The 16655-nt window shown below is 37.5% G+C and overlaps 2 protein-coding genes across 2 annotated transcripts; both read right to left on the reverse strand.

Annotated features, from left to right (window-relative positions):
• Nucleotides 1-2196: 2196 nt before the first annotated feature.
• On the reverse strand, nt 2197-6392 carry LOC108984968 (zinc finger CCCH domain-containing protein 43-like). The gene is made up of 6 exons (XM_018957078.2): nt 5539-6392; nt 5081-5146; nt 4546-4665; nt 4145-4417; nt 2880-3149; nt 2197-2631 (listed from the first exon to the last, which is right to left on the reverse strand). Exons 1-6 carry the CDS (start codon nt 6232-6234, stop codon nt 2443-2445), a joined length of 1614 nt encoding a protein of 537 aa, XP_018812623.2. The 5' UTR covers nt 6235-6392; the 3' UTR covers nt 2197-2442.
• A 551-nt stretch (nt 6393-6943) lies between these two features.
• LOC108984967 (lysine-specific demethylase REF6-like) lies at nt 6944-15577 on the reverse strand. Its single transcript, XM_018957077.2, has 7 exons — nt 14456-15577; nt 14084-14162; nt 13600-13667; nt 13359-13509; nt 12287-12981; nt 9696-10439; nt 6944-9114 (listed from the first exon to the last, which is right to left on the reverse strand). Exons 1-7 carry the CDS (start codon nt 15303-15305, stop codon nt 7178-7180), a joined length of 4524 nt encoding a protein of 1507 aa, XP_018812622.1. The 5' UTR covers nt 15306-15577; the 3' UTR covers nt 6944-7177.
• Between the last annotated feature and the right edge of the window lie 1078 nt (nt 15578-16655).

The raw sequence follows: 16655 nt of genomic DNA on the forward strand, positions 1-16655 counted from the left end.
TTGTGGGGTCCTTTGCTAGCCAAGATCAAACGGTTTTGGTCTCTTGAAGTGCTAAATATTAGCTCGAATTTTCTCTATGGAGAGATTCCTTCATTAGTTGCTTCGTTGAAATGTCTGAGAAGTGTTGTTTTGGCAGATAATTTGTTCATTGGGAAAGGATGGAGGGGATGAGAGATGGGTCACCGTGCGTGATCTCCTGCAGAGGGGGCACATGGTAGCTAAGGTGAGAAGCCTACGTGGCACTCACCCATTGAATGGGTGTTATTTGGAGAATAATAGCCTGACCGACTAGAAGATTAACTCTTACTATTATTAAAAAGTGTAGTGCTATAGGCAACCAAGCCTCGCACCCTTTAGGGAATCGCCACACACATCACACGATTTATTTATTAGAAAACAAGCCCTATTATTTCGTTCTAAGCTACTGGCTAATTTGTCTAAGGCTTTCTTTCCACCTATCCATAACTAATTTTTCCTTCTCTTCCTCACACTTTCTTGCATTTTTCTCATTTTAATTTTCTTTTTCTTTGCCACATACACACATGAAAGAAAAGAAAAATAAAAAGCAATTCCTTGAACCAAATGGCCCGAAAAATCTTTGAAATTCTCAAAACCTCATTTTGTTTTTGTAACATTCTCTCGTCGCTTCCAAAAACTTGGCCTTCATCACCGCCATTGCTCATTGTTTTCTTTGAAGTTGAGTCTTTTGCAGAGTTCATCTTCCATTTTCCACTAAGAGTTAGCTCAAATCCGAGCTCAAACTTTCACCGAATTGAACTTCGAGGAGATGTGAATACAGCTGTTGAATTGCAGTGATTTTTTGTGATCTTGGTGGAAGCAACGTGTGGAGGAGTTAGTGTACGGACAATCTGGTGCATTAGGAGTGATGGAGGATAGGGTTTCGTTAGCGAAACTCGAAACTTGACGTCACCCTCAGAGAAGATGAGCGTTGGCCAGTCTAAGCCGGGCCCGGTGGAGACGGACATTGAGTTGGTAACCGTGGGGGATGGGAGTCGTCGATGGAAAAGACGATAGTCACGATAGCAACTGGAGAGAAGCCTCAGACGTCGTCGTCTTTGGCAACCGTGGGGGCGTTGCATTTGTCGATGGAGAAGACTTAGAAATTTTAGAAAAAACACAGACGAAGACTTGTGAGGATGGGAGGCCTCTACACTTGTGTTTGAAGCAAAATCGAAATGGCATCAGTTTTTATTAATGCCACGTCGGATGCGATGCTGCAAGGTTTCCAGGCCGGTTGCATCCGTCATTTTTGTATTAAAAAAGTCAATTGAATCTGCTTCAAATTAAATCAGACCCCATCACAATCGACACTAACCCTTTAAATCGAATTTGCAGATGATGTGAAGTCCTGGGCATTGCTTAGTTATAATTGATAGTGCTGCTAGAGCCAAGAAATGTACCGAAGATTTTGCCGACTGTAAATTTTTTTTTGTTTTTTATTGTGTTTCTTTCAAATATTTTTTAAACCCCTTAGACATTTAAAAAAAATAAAAAAAATTCACCAATTCATTAAAAAGTATTTCCTTAATCATTAAGTAAATAAAAAAATAAAAAAAATAACTCGATATAAATTTTCGGTGGATATTTTATGTGGAAGTAATGTTTTCCTTGATAGAAACCACAATTACAACTAGGAAAATCAAGACACCTTCTGTATATAGGGGGGATTCAAAGAGGGAGTAACTAACTTGTAGGGAGAGCTCATTATTTGGGAGAAGATATTTTGTCTGCATTGGGAATCAGATAGGGCTGTTACAACCTTCGACAAACTCTGAAGACAAACCATTTCATTTCAACCTTCCTTCGTTTTCCTCCACCCAAGGCCCAGGAGTCCGTTTACCATAGAGTTCAAGGTAATACATATATAATGTTTGATTGGGAAAAAAAAATAATACTAAGTATAATCATAAAGCGGCATGATTCTTTTTAAAAAAAGTGAAATTTATTAATAAAAATTAATTTTTTTAAAATAGATACTATATTTACTCAATTTTTTCAAAAAAATTGAGCGACGTTTATGTATTCCACATCTGAAAAAATCATTTCTAAGAGAGAGAGAGAGAGAGAGAGAGAGGGACCTGTTATAAAAACAAATAAATGGATAGAGTGGAACCTTAACTAGCAACAAGAAAGCCTAAAAAATCATTCGAACTGAGGAAAAATTGAAAACTAAGAGAAATAAATATGAAATGACATTTTTTTTTGTAAGAAATAAGAAATGAGATTTTGATAGATTAAAAATTTAAAAGAGCTATGAGGGCTTTTTTGGCATTGCAATTTGCAGGTACCAAATCTGCTCAGCCCCCTTTAAAAAACAACCCAAATCTCGTTTTGTTACATAAAATATGAACTTACAAATCCTTGGTACTGTGATTCTGTGAATGCTAACATGCTAGGTAGGGCCTCTAGTGCAAAATTTTTTTACAGAGTCTGCAGGAGATTGGAATCGCTTCCGCTTTGGCTTCCAGCCTCCCCAGCCTTATCATAAGAAAGATGCTGATCAACTCCAGTCATTGGTGAAGAAACTGGGTGTATTGGATGGTCAAATTTACAAGCTGGCCCGTACTTGCAAATGCCATAGCGACTATAATATGCACAGATATTCTGATCCTGGATTTCAAAGACAACAAATCATGTGAACAACAAATCGGGCAAAGGAAGTACATGAGAACCTTTCCAGAACAACGAAATATTAGATGCGATACCAAAAAACATCCCTTTGATGTTAAAAATAATAAAATTGGTTGACGATCAGCTGGTTTTGGCTCCATATCAGGGAAAGCAAAGAAGAAAACCCGAAACTACTTCCCACATTTTTACATTCTTTAAAAAAGCACGGCCCAGAAGAATAAACTTACAGGTCTCAAAGGAAGACCTTTGTCACTGAGAGTGCATGGGGGTGACTTCACAATCCTATCCTTCGGGTGGTGATATCTGCAATTCGATTTAAACTTGCAATCCCCAGTTTTTAAGAAATAACTGCACTCAGGTTGGCCTGGTCGTTCTGGATATTCTTCAACTTGAATCTGCTGCTGATGGTGCCTATAGACATTAGGTTCGGCCGCTGCTGGGCTCACAACATAGGCAACAGGAAAATTCGTACTCCTTTCAGATGGATATACAGGAACCTTAACAATCCACAAACAAGTAAAATTAATAGGATTCTCCTAGCAGTTCTTATCTACACATCTACCATAACCAGTTTTTGATAGGTAAATGTTGCCACAAGAGTAACATCTTCCATAATCAATTACTTACAAGAAGAAAAAAAGGAACCATTTAGAAGGTTACCTAGCCAGCCATGAGGCACAAAGCATAAACCACGCTTAAATAGATAAATATAGTGTTGTTACCATGGTGTAAAAAGAGCCTAAAACAGCCGTTGATCTACCAGATTTTCTAAATATAGAATGGCAAATATTAAATTGATAATTCTTCCCTTACCAAAAATTTAAATTATCGTTCAAGTAAATTTTCTTCCATACCAAAAAAAAAAAAGATTATTCTCAAGTAGTACGGCATTTGGAACCCTTGATATATTCCTCAATTTAGGATATAATATAGCACTTCTTTATATGTTCCAACTACCATTGAATGCTACCCCCAGTCAAACTCAGGTTCGACCATTTAATTTCATGAATTACATTAAGAAAAGATATATTTTGATAGGTGTTTAAGGAAACAAATATGGGTAAATACCCTCTGTGCCTGCAGTCACTTTGTTTTTATAAGTGTGATTTATGAGGTGCCAAAGGGGCAGTCTCAAAACTGAACTTTGCTCAAGTCACTAGAGGAATTTGCCCAACGAGCATCTCTGAACATAACATGCACTAATCATATGTAATACAGACAGTTTGCTCTATTCTCCGAAGAACCATGATTTTAAGAATTTAACATCCCATTTGAAGTAAAAGAAAACCATCCATTTGTAGTAAAAGAAAGACTGATACATAGGATTTTTTTACGGTTTCATAATAGATAAGAAATCAAATGTCTCCACAGCAATGAAAAACCAAAGAAAATACCCTGGGCACTGATCACAGGACAAATGACAGGGAAATCGCAAGGATAATATACTTGCATATTACATTTATAGACAATAATTACTAAAAATATAAGGTACCTGATACCCATTCCATTCTGGATTTTTGGGAGGAACCCCGCGTGTTGGTGAAAGAACCATTGGTACAAAGGCAGCAGTTTCATTCGATGGCCTAGGTGAAGACCAGGATCTCATTGATGATCGGGAAGAAGCCAATGTAGCAGATCCACCATTACCATATCCGGAAGGATTATTGCTTCCTCCCACGGCTGTAGGGTCAGGATGATTAAACTTGCAGTTTGCTCCATACTTGCAGGAGCCAGTACGCATGTAGTAGGGGCACTCTTTTTCTTCCTGTGATGAATTAAAACATTAACTGCTCCTCTAAACCATAAAAAAGAAAATCTCAGAAAGAAAGTAGAGTTTGAGGTGTATGAGATGGATGTACAAAGATTTTCCAAGTTAGGAAATTAAAGTAATACCGGTCGGATTGGCAAACCCAGAAAGTTAAAATCTAAAAGTGTGGTTCCTGAAGTGTTGCCTCTTGTGTGATTGTATCTACACGCATTTCCGTACTTGCACCCCCCTGAACTCAAGTAATACTGAAACAAAGCTCAAGGGAAGAATTATAAGATGGAAAAAACGGTTATTAGTACATCATGCACATTGCACATAATCAAACATAGGGTACATGAGAGAAAAAATAAAATGCTAGCTTAAAAAAAAAATTATTTCTGTTCTTTAAAAAAGGATGGTAATTTAATTAATACAACACATGCACATGTAGGTGTGGCATGTATCTTAAGTTTATCACAATGTTATAGGTCAGCTGTGATCTTGATTCTTGACACACATCAGCAACATTATTAACAATTCCCTTTTTTTTAACAAGGAGTCATCCCGAAAATCGTGCAATCACAACATGTCTTTAACCCCGTTAAACCCCAGACCCGTGTAACGTTATTAACAATTCAAGATCATAACAATGCTGAAGAACATGATAACAACAATAACAACCTTGCATTCCGTCTGGCCTGGCTTCTCTGAGGGTTCTTCCCTCTCCTTCACCTTCTCCCTAACAGCCTTCCAATGGATAAATCAAAACAACCAAAGACAAAAAGTTAGAACAAACAAAAAATTCCAATCACACGAGGCCAACACAATCGACGTTTGAAAGCAAAACAAAGAAAGTGCCCACTGCCCATTCATTGAGAGAGAGAGAGAGAGAGAGAGAGAGTAATCTCATCTATTGATAAAATATAACTGAAGTAGGAATAATAAAATCCACTTAAAAGCAAAACAAATAAATACAAACGTTTCAGAAACTATTTTCCATCGAACAAGCAAAGCTCTAACAAAAGTTGTTATACAAAAACAAAACGAACCACAATCCAAAAAATCCCAACAATAATACCACTCACTCACCCACCCACCCACCCATACACACACATGTACATATAAGAATGGAGATTTACCTGGTTATTCCTTCTCACAGGGTGATTGAACTTGCAATTGGATCCAAACTTACACGTCCCAGTCTTGAGGTAAAAGGCGCAATCTTCGGCCTCGAGCCGCACCGGGTACTGATACTGAATCATTTCGGTAACAGTAATACCATTTCTCTCACCCGTATCCTCCACCTCATCACCTTCTGCTACTACGAACTTGTCAATCTCAATTTCATTCTCACTCCCATTATTATCCCAACCGTTGCATTCGCTCTCACCGCCCTTCTCTTCTTCCCAATTCGAATCTCCCTTCCGTTTCTCATCCTCCTGCCCTTCCTGGGCCTCTTTAAAATCGGAGTTCCCATGTTTCTCAGCCTCTTCCTTCGGAAACGGCTCTGATATATCCTTCAAATTAAGTTGCTGAAGCTTTCCAAGGGTGACCAGTGTGACCTCTTCTGGCGTATGATTGGGATCAGACGGTGCATGATCGAGATCGGGATTAGGAGAAAGTGAAGACTGAAAACCAGATTCGGCGTCTTTGTTGCTGGAATCGGGAACGTAGATTGATTCAGAGGCTTCCATCCTATCTCCACATTTCAAAACCCTAAATACGCAGAACCAAAAGGTTTCCAGCCGGAAAAGGGGAAAAGGAGAAGGTATTGTGCGAAAGAAGAGGTATATAACTTTTGCGTGGTATGTATGTATACGTATGTATGTATTCATTCCTACGTTATTGATATTATTATTATTATTATTATTATTATTATTAAAGTCTTCAATGATTTTGATAAGAAAAAACAAGAATAAATTGTTGAAAGTGAGCCTCCAGGTCTCAAAAAAAATGATAGGGCCGCTGAAAGTTTGCACTGAGAAGAAACATAGGTGGTAGAATCTTTATACTGTCTGGTTTGTTTTTATAGATAAGATAAGATAAATTGAAATAAAAATTAAAAGTTGAATAAAATATTATTAGAATATATTTTTTTAATATTATTTTTATTTTGAGATTTGAAAAAATTGAATTATTTATTTTATTTTGTGCAAAAATTTAAAAAAATTGTAATTATTAGTTGAGATAAGTTGAGAATGATTGTGAAAAACAAACGATGACAAATGACAGTTTTGTATAATTTGTTGAATGAATCATGGTACAACTAATGGAATCAATGGTTGGTTGTTTTGCGTTTTGGACTTCAATTCATTACTCGAATCACGGTTCAATCTCATATACATCTTATATACATATATACATATATATATTTATTGACGAATTAGCCTTAAATGTTAAACAATCTACAGAAAGCTAAGATGAGATCATTAAAGTTGATGACATGTATGAGGGCTGGCGCTGGGCATTAGCACATGGATTGGATTTTATGGATGAATCATTGAAGTCTCTATAAGAAGCATGAAAGCATCAGAATAGCCCGTATGAGGAAATTAGAATCCGACGATCATTAAAGAAGGATGCTGAACATCCAAGCAATTGCTCTGGTTACAAGTGAATAATAATTTGGTCCAATGAAGACCCCAGGCAGACAGAATTGGTAGTAGCTCTGAATAGCAATTACAAGGAAATCCTAAATATCCTCTAACCTAGTCCTAAATTCCACCAATTGAACAACAGGTTATGTGACAATCACAAATTACATCTCTTCCATTCAAATTATCCCCTTCCCTTCTTTGCTGAATGACCCGTCTTCCGCTTGTGGCGACTGAAATCTGACACAAATCGGAATGTCTGCCCACAGCCTGTCTCGCCACACACGTAAGGGCGAGCACCTGTATGAACCCTAATGTGTTCAGTGCGAGCCCATGCCCATTTGAATGTCATCTTGCAGCCCTTCCAAGGGCACTTAAGGGGGCGATCATCCATGTGAACTCGACGGTGCTGCACCAGATATTTATGCGAGAAGAACTTCTTTCCACAACCCTTGACTGGACAGATGTTTCTTTTATGCCAGGTGAGCTCTTGTTTTGAGCCAAAACTCATGGTGCACCCCTCAATGTCGCACAGGAATTCTGCTTCCTCCTCCCCTGCTTTTGCATTATTGTTCACAGCCAGAGTCTTCACAGCTGAAGCATTCTTCTTAACCTTTTTCCTACTTGTTTGCTGCTTCTCTTTTGCTCTGGCTTCTGACTCTTTTTGGAGCTTTGGGGTTCTCTTCCTAAGGCGTGTGCTAGGTCCGCCTTCTATGTTCTCTTCAACATATAGACCAAACTGGCTAGCATCCTGGTGAGATTGATTATTCCGACGCCGAGAAGTCTGTTGTTTCATTTGCTGAGGGGTCCCTTTTTTCATTACCTGACGAGTCACCTGTTTTGTAGCCCAAGAAGGCCCTTGTTTAAAGAGGGGGGTCTCTTTCTTCACGTTCTTATGAGTCCCCAGTTTCGTTTGCTTGTTTCGTATAATCCTCCGGTGCTGATAAGAATTGCTGTCCAGTGGAATATCTGAAACCAAATCTTCTCTCTCAATTCCTTTGGCTTCCTTGATTTTAGGAACCCTCCTGTGCTGCTGATGTGGAATATCTCCAAATGAACCATCCATAGCTCCATCTTCTCTCTCAATGCATTTGGCTTGGCTCCTAGAAAGCCTCCTAATCTGCAGATCAGAATTAACCTCCAGGGAATCATCAGAAAACTCTTCTTTCTCAATCTTGCTTCTACCAATCCTCCTATTATGCTGATGAAGATTATTTCCTAGTGAACCGTCTGAAATTGCATATTCTTTCTCAAAAAATTTGGGTCGCTTGCCACTACAAATCCTTCTACGCTGCTGATGACAACTATGCTCCAGTGAATCATCTGAAACAGCATCATCTTCTCTCTCATCAGAATAGGCTTCCTTACTTTTAGAGGTGGTCCTTTGTGGCTGACGAGTATTAAACTTCAATGAATCATCTGAAACTGCATCATCTCTCTCCATGGATTTAGCTGGCTTGCCTCTAAGGGTCCTCCTATGCTTCTGGTGAGAATTATCTTCTACTGAATAATCTGAAATTGCATCTTCTAGACCAACACATTTGGCTTTTTTGGTAGTTCCACTTTCTACCGCCATCTTTCTCTTCCTACTATACTTTCTAGTAACCATGGTCACCTCACTTTTGGGGTTGCTTTCTGATATTCTCTCAAGCTTCTCATCTGGAATGGTCCTAGTTCGGAAGCTTCTATCTTCTTTTTCTTCTTCTTCATAGTCAGGATCCCCTTTCACTAATAGGGGATGAACCTGATGCGACATCCAGACTTTTCCACACCATTTCCCTGACACGAATTTTTTCTGCCTGCCAGACCTCCTGCAGACGTTATGTTTTCTGGGCAAGCTAGATGGAGAACTACGACCAAATGCATTATATATAACAAAATTGTAAGGCATCTGCTTACTATAAAGAGTAGAGTGGCTGAGGTTGGCACTGTAAAACAGATTAATCCCCAGCTTTACAGCCCAATCCCCATTCCCATGAATTGCTTCCTGACTATTAAGAGCTGACCGGATCCTATTCTCATCCTCTTTGGTGGCATTCCTGAATGTTGTGTTGTTCCAGTGACAATCAATTCCCAACTCTTCTCCAAGCAACTTTGCTTCAGCCTCTATTTTGGCATACTCTGCATATGTCATTTCCAAATACTTTGAGGATGAGTAGTTGGCAGATGATAACTCAGAACTATATATGGGAAACACTAACGACAATAATCTTTTCAGAGACCAATAAAGCTATTGATGTATGTCCACAGAAAATTATATCCAAAATGAAATTTAGCGTGGTAACAGACTCACTTGATCATGCAAAAGAGATGACACCCATAACCTAGTAGAGATCTATCTCTTCAATCTAGGATCAGCTTGCTTTCTAGAAGAAATGAACATCAGAGTATAGCCGAGTGAAAGTTATATACTTTACAAAGTAAAAACTTCTTGTATTTCCTACGTTTATAATTAATCTGATCTCAGCCCTCAACCCCAAAATAGACATAATAGTTCATCTCTGCTCTTTTTCCCCTTACCTTTGGCTTTTCATTACAATATAAAGTTAATAAAGCATCTTGAAATGAAAGGACAAATAGAAAGAAGTAGAATGGGAAAATGAAAAAAAAAAAAAGAGCCCTGAGTCAATAAAGACGGAGAAAATTGATTCATGGACACATTTCAATACACGTTATGAATGAAGAATTGTAAGACCATTTACCTGGATGACAAAGGAGCAATATATGTACTCCTCCTATTGGGCGGAGTTGCTGTTCTACTTCTACAGCATGCTCGAGACAGAAGACATGCATTCTAGAAGAGTCTTCATCCGATCTTGGAGCTAATGACATGTTTGCATTCTCTATTGGTGCAATTGCCTTGCCAAACATAGTTTTCTCAGCATCATGGACACGTGGAGAATGATCTGAATTATTATGCCATATTGTCATTGGATCACTAAATGTACCCACCAATCCATTTAATTTTATGGAAGTAAGATCATCGGTTTTAAACTCAACAGAATGGTCAGAAGTTCGATGATTTCCATCATTGAGATTGGTGCCTCTACGTCCATGTTGAGAATAACAATCAAAAATATGGGGAGAAGGGGTTTCCTCCACACCACCATTTCCAGACAATGAGAGACTGAAAACCCCAGTTGCATTGTGGGGGCAGTCTTGCATAGGAGGGAAATCAGAGTTATCACCCCGATGCATACTTTCTGATAAACAATTCGTCGACTTAGTTTCATCAGCAGATGTAGGAAAATCTGGTTCAGACTGATCCTCCTCAGAGTCGGATGAATTCCCATAATTTAAAGCTAGTAGGCCAAGAGCAGAAGTATCTCTTCGTAATTCAGAATTTGAAACCACTTTATAACTTTGATCTGCCATCTGAATTTGGTAATCAGCAGATTGAAGAGGAACGTCACATAAACCACGGGGTACAATTTTCTCCATCCGCTCTGCATATAGAAACAGAGACACGAAAATTTCCAAAGAGAATCATCTTTGAGGAAAACTGGAACAATATAAAGAAAGCCTTTGCAAAATTAAATGAATGAATTATATGCAGGCTAAAGGCAAAACTTAGCAACTGGCATAATTGTATTAAGCTTCAGATGCGATTATAACAAGTACTTGTGTCAAAATATAATAAGTTAAATTTATAATAAACAACATCAGAGGATCACTTCACTGGTCATCAGAATGAGAGATTTGAAGACCTAAAATGAGTCTTTCCAAGTTGTATTAGATTTTTTTAAAATTGGTAAATAAAAATTTAATTGATGAAAATTATAGGCATAGGCCAAGTACATGGGACCCGAGTTGTCTTAGTTAAAAGGAGAAATCCCACATCAAAACCTCACATAACCATAAATTCCAACCATAATCTTGAATGGAGGACTTGTGACCTCTACATCACACCAAATTCTTTTGATACCAATTGATTATTTAGACATATGCAAGAGGAAAAGGTTTTTGCAATAAGACGACTATATTTGTTCTCCATTTAACAAGATCCGCAACTATTATTGGTTTCCACCCAAATACTTCAATCTTTGATTCTATCCCCTAGCATGAAACACAATTTTGTTACATTCTTATAAGAGTTTAAGAAAAAAAAAGATTACAACTTGTGCCTCACTACATGAATGCCAAAATGGTTTACTTTAAAAAAAAAAGTTTACTACACCATACATGAATGCCATCTACATATTTATGGGTGTGTGTGTGTGGTAAAAGGGCGATGCAACTAGAGTTGTTACCAATTTCTAAACTACAAGGGCAAATGAGTCAAATCCAATAAAAAAAAGGCAGATTCCTGCGGCTATCATCAGGGGAAGAGATATTACGGCCTTGTTTGGCAATAGAGATGAGATGAGATAAGATAATCTCCTCTCAAAACTTCTCAAAATTTCCTTCTCAAACATCCCTTAAACACAACAATTTCCAATCTTAAACTTTCTAATCATTATCCAAATACAAAACCCTATACAACTTTTCTAAACTTCCAAACAAAACACAAAAACAATACGACTTTTTCAAATTTCAAAACAAAAATAATATTCAAACAATTTTTTAACTTTATAATAATTTTATTCAACTTTTTCTTTCTCATTTTCCAAAACCCAATAAAACATCTTAATTCAAACTATTTTACTACTATTCACAAACCATTTCACTATTATTTACAGAATTTTCACAATTTATCATCTCATCTCATTACCTAAGCATGCCCTAAGCAATACAAGAAATTTCAACCCATGAAAACCCAAAAGAAGAGCTAAGTAAATGTGAAAAATGATTTTAGGAGCGCACTGGTGTTTTTTAGCATAAAAGCACCAATTATTAATTGAACAAAGATCATGGCACATGAGGGGGTGGAGAAAAGAATGACACATGGGAAAAAATTCAACCCACCAATCCCAGTACTAGCCGGGCTTAGCTAGTGCATTAGCATAGAACACATGATGCAAAAGAGATCTCTCCTGAATAATCCAAGAAAAGCCTCAACACCTTCACTCTCAACCCAAAACAAATGCAAGAAGACCTATTGACCAGGAAATGATTAGAGTAGTCTCACCGTAACCACACAGACACAACCCAAATAAAAAAAGACTAGTGAAGGAATTTTGAAAATGCTGGACATCTCACTCAAAAGGCACATGTTGGACATAGATACCATGTCCAATACACAGATCTGAGCTTAACAACCAACAGAATACAAAGAAATCTCTAGGCAGCCACAATGTAAGACCATGTGAAAGAAGAAAAGTTTGCAATAGAAGAGATTTCACAAAAAACCTACCTGTACCAGTATTCTGATCAGAAGTAATTGCATCCACACCAGCGATGGTATACCCATCACCAGTTATTCCAGAACCTGCAACCCAATCACTAAAGAAACTACAATCAGCTGACATAAGGTATCTAGATGCTGGTTCTGTGGGTTGAATGATGGCGACACAAGCAAAGCTTAGAATTCCACATGTGACGCATGAAAACAGTCTCTGATCTGACAACCCATCACATTGAATTGTACTTCCTCTTTCACTGTCTCTATTCAGTATCTTAGAATTCGAGGAGCATATATTACTAAACCTGCTTAATGAGGATAATCTGTTCCTCTCATACACAGAGACAAAATTTCTTTTCACCGGAACAAAACCTTTCATTTGCCCGATTCCCTGGTTCTTGTCTAGCACAAGATCATCAGAAACTAGACTCGAGGATTTCATGTTCACAACTTCCTTAGAACTGCATAAACCAGGGGAGCTGGGGTTTACCCTTAACTGGGATCCAACACGTAATTTCGAACAAACCGATATGTCAGAAGAACTTTGTGGAAGAAGTACAACTGAAGACCCTTTTCCAAGAATGTAAAGCAGGTCATTATTCTGTACCACGCTCTGCACAAATAGCTCTTTAACTACCGTTTCTCCTTCACCTTTTTTCTTATCCTTCAGTCGAGAACTTCGTGGTTCATTGATGCCCACAGGTATTCTACATGGAGAAAATAAGAAAAGTAAAGGGGGGGCTATAGAACGCAACAAAAATTTTCTTTTCAATCTAGTGTACTTCTAGCATCTTGTTACACAATGTTGGAAACCTTTGTGGCACACTGAAGAATTCTCACCAGGAATTAATGTACTCTAAACTACAAGGAAGAACAATACAGCAAATGGGAAGCATGAACAGAAAAGATATCAAAACGATGAATCGACAAAAAAAAGGTAGATTTTATCAGAATGTAGTGTAAAGCCCTAACGTGATCAGATTGAGATGGCATTATGAATGGGGAACTGCTGAAAACACAGCTGGAAGATGAAACTGATTATTTTAAAATGAGAAAAAAAGTATGCATGGTTGATAAAACAAACCTGGAACATAACGCCAGTGCAAGATCATAAAGTAACTGAAAATGAGACACCATGGGAGGATAATTGATAGAAGCTCTTCGAATAGCAGCATCTTTGGCGACCCTCAACCATTCAGGAGTTGCAATATTAGCTGCCTCCCCACAATTAAATCCTAAATGGAAAAGGTCAAAGGGATGAAATAGGTCTTCTCAATAAATAATCCCAATCTAAAACTAATGTAATAAATTACAAGGCATCTCACCGTGACTGAACCCTGTATGATAGGCTCTCGGAAAAGTGACAACAAATTCCCCAGCATTTTGCACTAACCTAATTTGAAGCAACTGAAAGAGTAAGAGATACATAGCTGCATTCATGCCACTCAAGATACTGGATGCATTTCACGAGCAACTGTAATAAAGGATTATGAAGGATGCAAATAGTATTTTCTGGTGCAACTAATGATTCACCCTTTGCTGATGGGAGAAAAATGAGAAGAAATCAGTTATATGAACCTATTTTTAAAAATATTTATTCTCTTTCAACCATTATTTCAACTCCTATATCAATCAGGTTGAATTGCTTACTATAGGAATCAGATCAAAAGTAATTCCTTAACCAGTAACATTATCAGCTCTGCTAACAATTAAAAGTGGTCCACACTTTGATTTTCAATCTAAGGGTGTTCAAAGAAAAGCTGAGACGGAACATTGAGAAGCAGAGCAGGACGTAAATGAAGAGCTCACCTGCAACATGGAACCCCTGCACTAATAAATACTTCAGGTGACATCACTGTGGTCTTTTCCCCAAGAATAGAAAAGGTAACTAATCAAGGACCAATGAAAATAAGATTAGTATACAACGATGGTATAGAGAACATAAAATCAACGATTATACTCTCAGTATGCAGGAACAATTTAACCAACTTGAGCCCCACAAAGACAGGTAGCAAATAAATAGTGATCTCTTTGTCAATTCACAGCCTTTAAAGTGTTGTTCATTAGTCATAAACAACGAGATGCAACAATATTCAATGAAACTCAACAAAACAAAAACAGGGGAGGCTCAACTATAATAGTACTATGAGCTAAATAACTCACTGCATCCCCTGAACTCACCAAGAGGATTGACTTCTCCTCCATAGCCATGAACTCTGACCACCTCCTCGAATGCAACCGCCGCTTCTCTCGGCACGCCATACCAGGTCTTCCCAGCCCCCATATGCAAGTAGTTCAAGCTGTGTAGGTCGTGATCCTCCACGTGCCAAGCAAACCAGCTAAACATCATAGCTACGTACAACATCGGGGATGTAACCCCCGGAATCTCCTCCTTCATGAACCTCAACAAAGACCCATTTGACCTGGACACCCCTCTCATATTCCATGCGGTCTCGCCGAGGCTCAGACCCTCCCACCCTGCCTCCCTGCTCTTCTTGGGACTAAACGGCACGAAAGCCGACCCGGGCATGTCATTGGCGTACTCAACAGAAAAGGGCTTGTCCACGGTGGCTTTCCAATAAAGGGTTTCGATTTCCAGAGCCGAAGGGGAAGTCCCTCTCTTGGGACATTTCTTGAGGTAGCTCTTCTCGAAGGCCTTGGCTTTAGCCTCGAAATCCTGAAACGTATAGTACTCGCCGCTCTGCCACACGGGCCTCTGCACCGGACGCGGCCTCCTCGGGCAGAACCCGATCTGCTGCTGCCGGGTGGTGAATGTGGGCGGGGTTTTGGGGTCAGAGCCAGGGTTCCGGGCGGCGAGGGACCGGTTGAGATTGGCAATTGCTGTCTTCTTCGGGGAGGAAGGTACTGGGGGAACGATTTTGCAGATTCCAAACTTGGAAGCCTCTTTCTCGATCTTGAAAATGTAGGAAATCGGATCTTGGAACTCTGCTAGAGTGGGGTGGTACTCTGGGGCCAAAGGTAGGGTTTTGAGCCATGAAAGCACCTCGTGAGTAGCCTCCGAGGCTCCCATTAATAGGAAACAGAAGTGGAATTCTTCGGTTGAGAGAGATTTTGGTCTCTCATACACATTCAGAACCACCCACAAACCCCATCCATATTCAAAGAAGAAGAAAGCAGAGAGAAGCTATTCAGATTCTCTATGCTCTTCATTTCTTGTTTTCTTTTGCTCTCTATATATATAATATTTATATATGTAAGAGAGAAATTGGTTTCCTCTGTTTTTTAATGGGACATACAGAGGAGTGAGAATGGTGAAAATTTTGTGAGGGTGGGCAGAGGAGTTGGTGACTGTGACTGTGGCTGTGGCTGTGGCTGTGACTGCGCGTGTGTGCGAGTAGACAGCCATTTCAATGAGTAGGGGCTTTCATTTTCAGGGTGGCTTTACGCCTTTACCCAACGGAACGGCCCAACTCCCTGTACATGACTGACTTTTCCCACACATTTACATAGTGATACACCTACATCTGCAAAATAATTCTATAAATTATCGTATTTTCATCTTTAATTAATGTATTTTTATTTAATTCATTATATCTATTTTATAATATAAATAATTTTATAATTTAAAAATCATATCAAATTATATCAATTTATATAATATTTTTATAACTAAAATATTTCATAAATGTCATTTCGATTTTCCTTACTTTTTCAAAAATATATTTAAATAATCTATTTACAATTATATTTTTTTCACACGCATTACAATGATAAAAAAATTTTTTTATCAAGTTTGCAATTAATAAATTCTTTTTATAAAATAGCAAAACTCAAAAAATCATATTATAAATATTGATGTGATACATTATAAATAGTTATTTAATATATAAAATTATTTAAAATATGTTATATTAATAAATATAATTTCAAATAATAAAATTGATAACAAAAAATAAGCGTTGACTTTTTTTCTCTTTTGCTTTTGCTTTTTAAAAATTATTAGATTATCCCTCCAAAGTTTAAACGGTATCTTATAATTTATTAGATTATTACCAAATTTTAAAATGTATAAAAGAAATTAGACACATAAATCGAGTCTTCCAGTTGTGCCCTTCTGGATTTTATGTTCATTGCCCAATTATTTTTGTGTTTTTTGTGATTTTAGGTTGCGATTGAACAGTAAGATATTTTCAGATATTTTATAAATAATAATAAAATATTAAATAATAAAATATTTTAAAAATTTGTTTAGTTTAGTTATTAAATTTATCTCAATTCATTATTATAATTTTTTTAAAATTTTAATATAAAATATAATAAATAATTTAAATTTTTTAAATTTTAAAATAATAATAATATTAAAAAATAATATTTTAATAATATTTATCAATTCAATTTAATTTAATTTAACTCAAATTAA

This window comes from Juglans regia, chromosome 2 (genome assembly GCF_001411555.2).
Source record: "Juglans regia cultivar Chandler chromosome 2, Walnut 2.0, whole genome shotgun sequence".
NCBI classification, from domain to species: domain Eukaryota; kingdom Viridiplantae; phylum Streptophyta; class Magnoliopsida; order Fagales; family Juglandaceae; genus Juglans; species Juglans regia.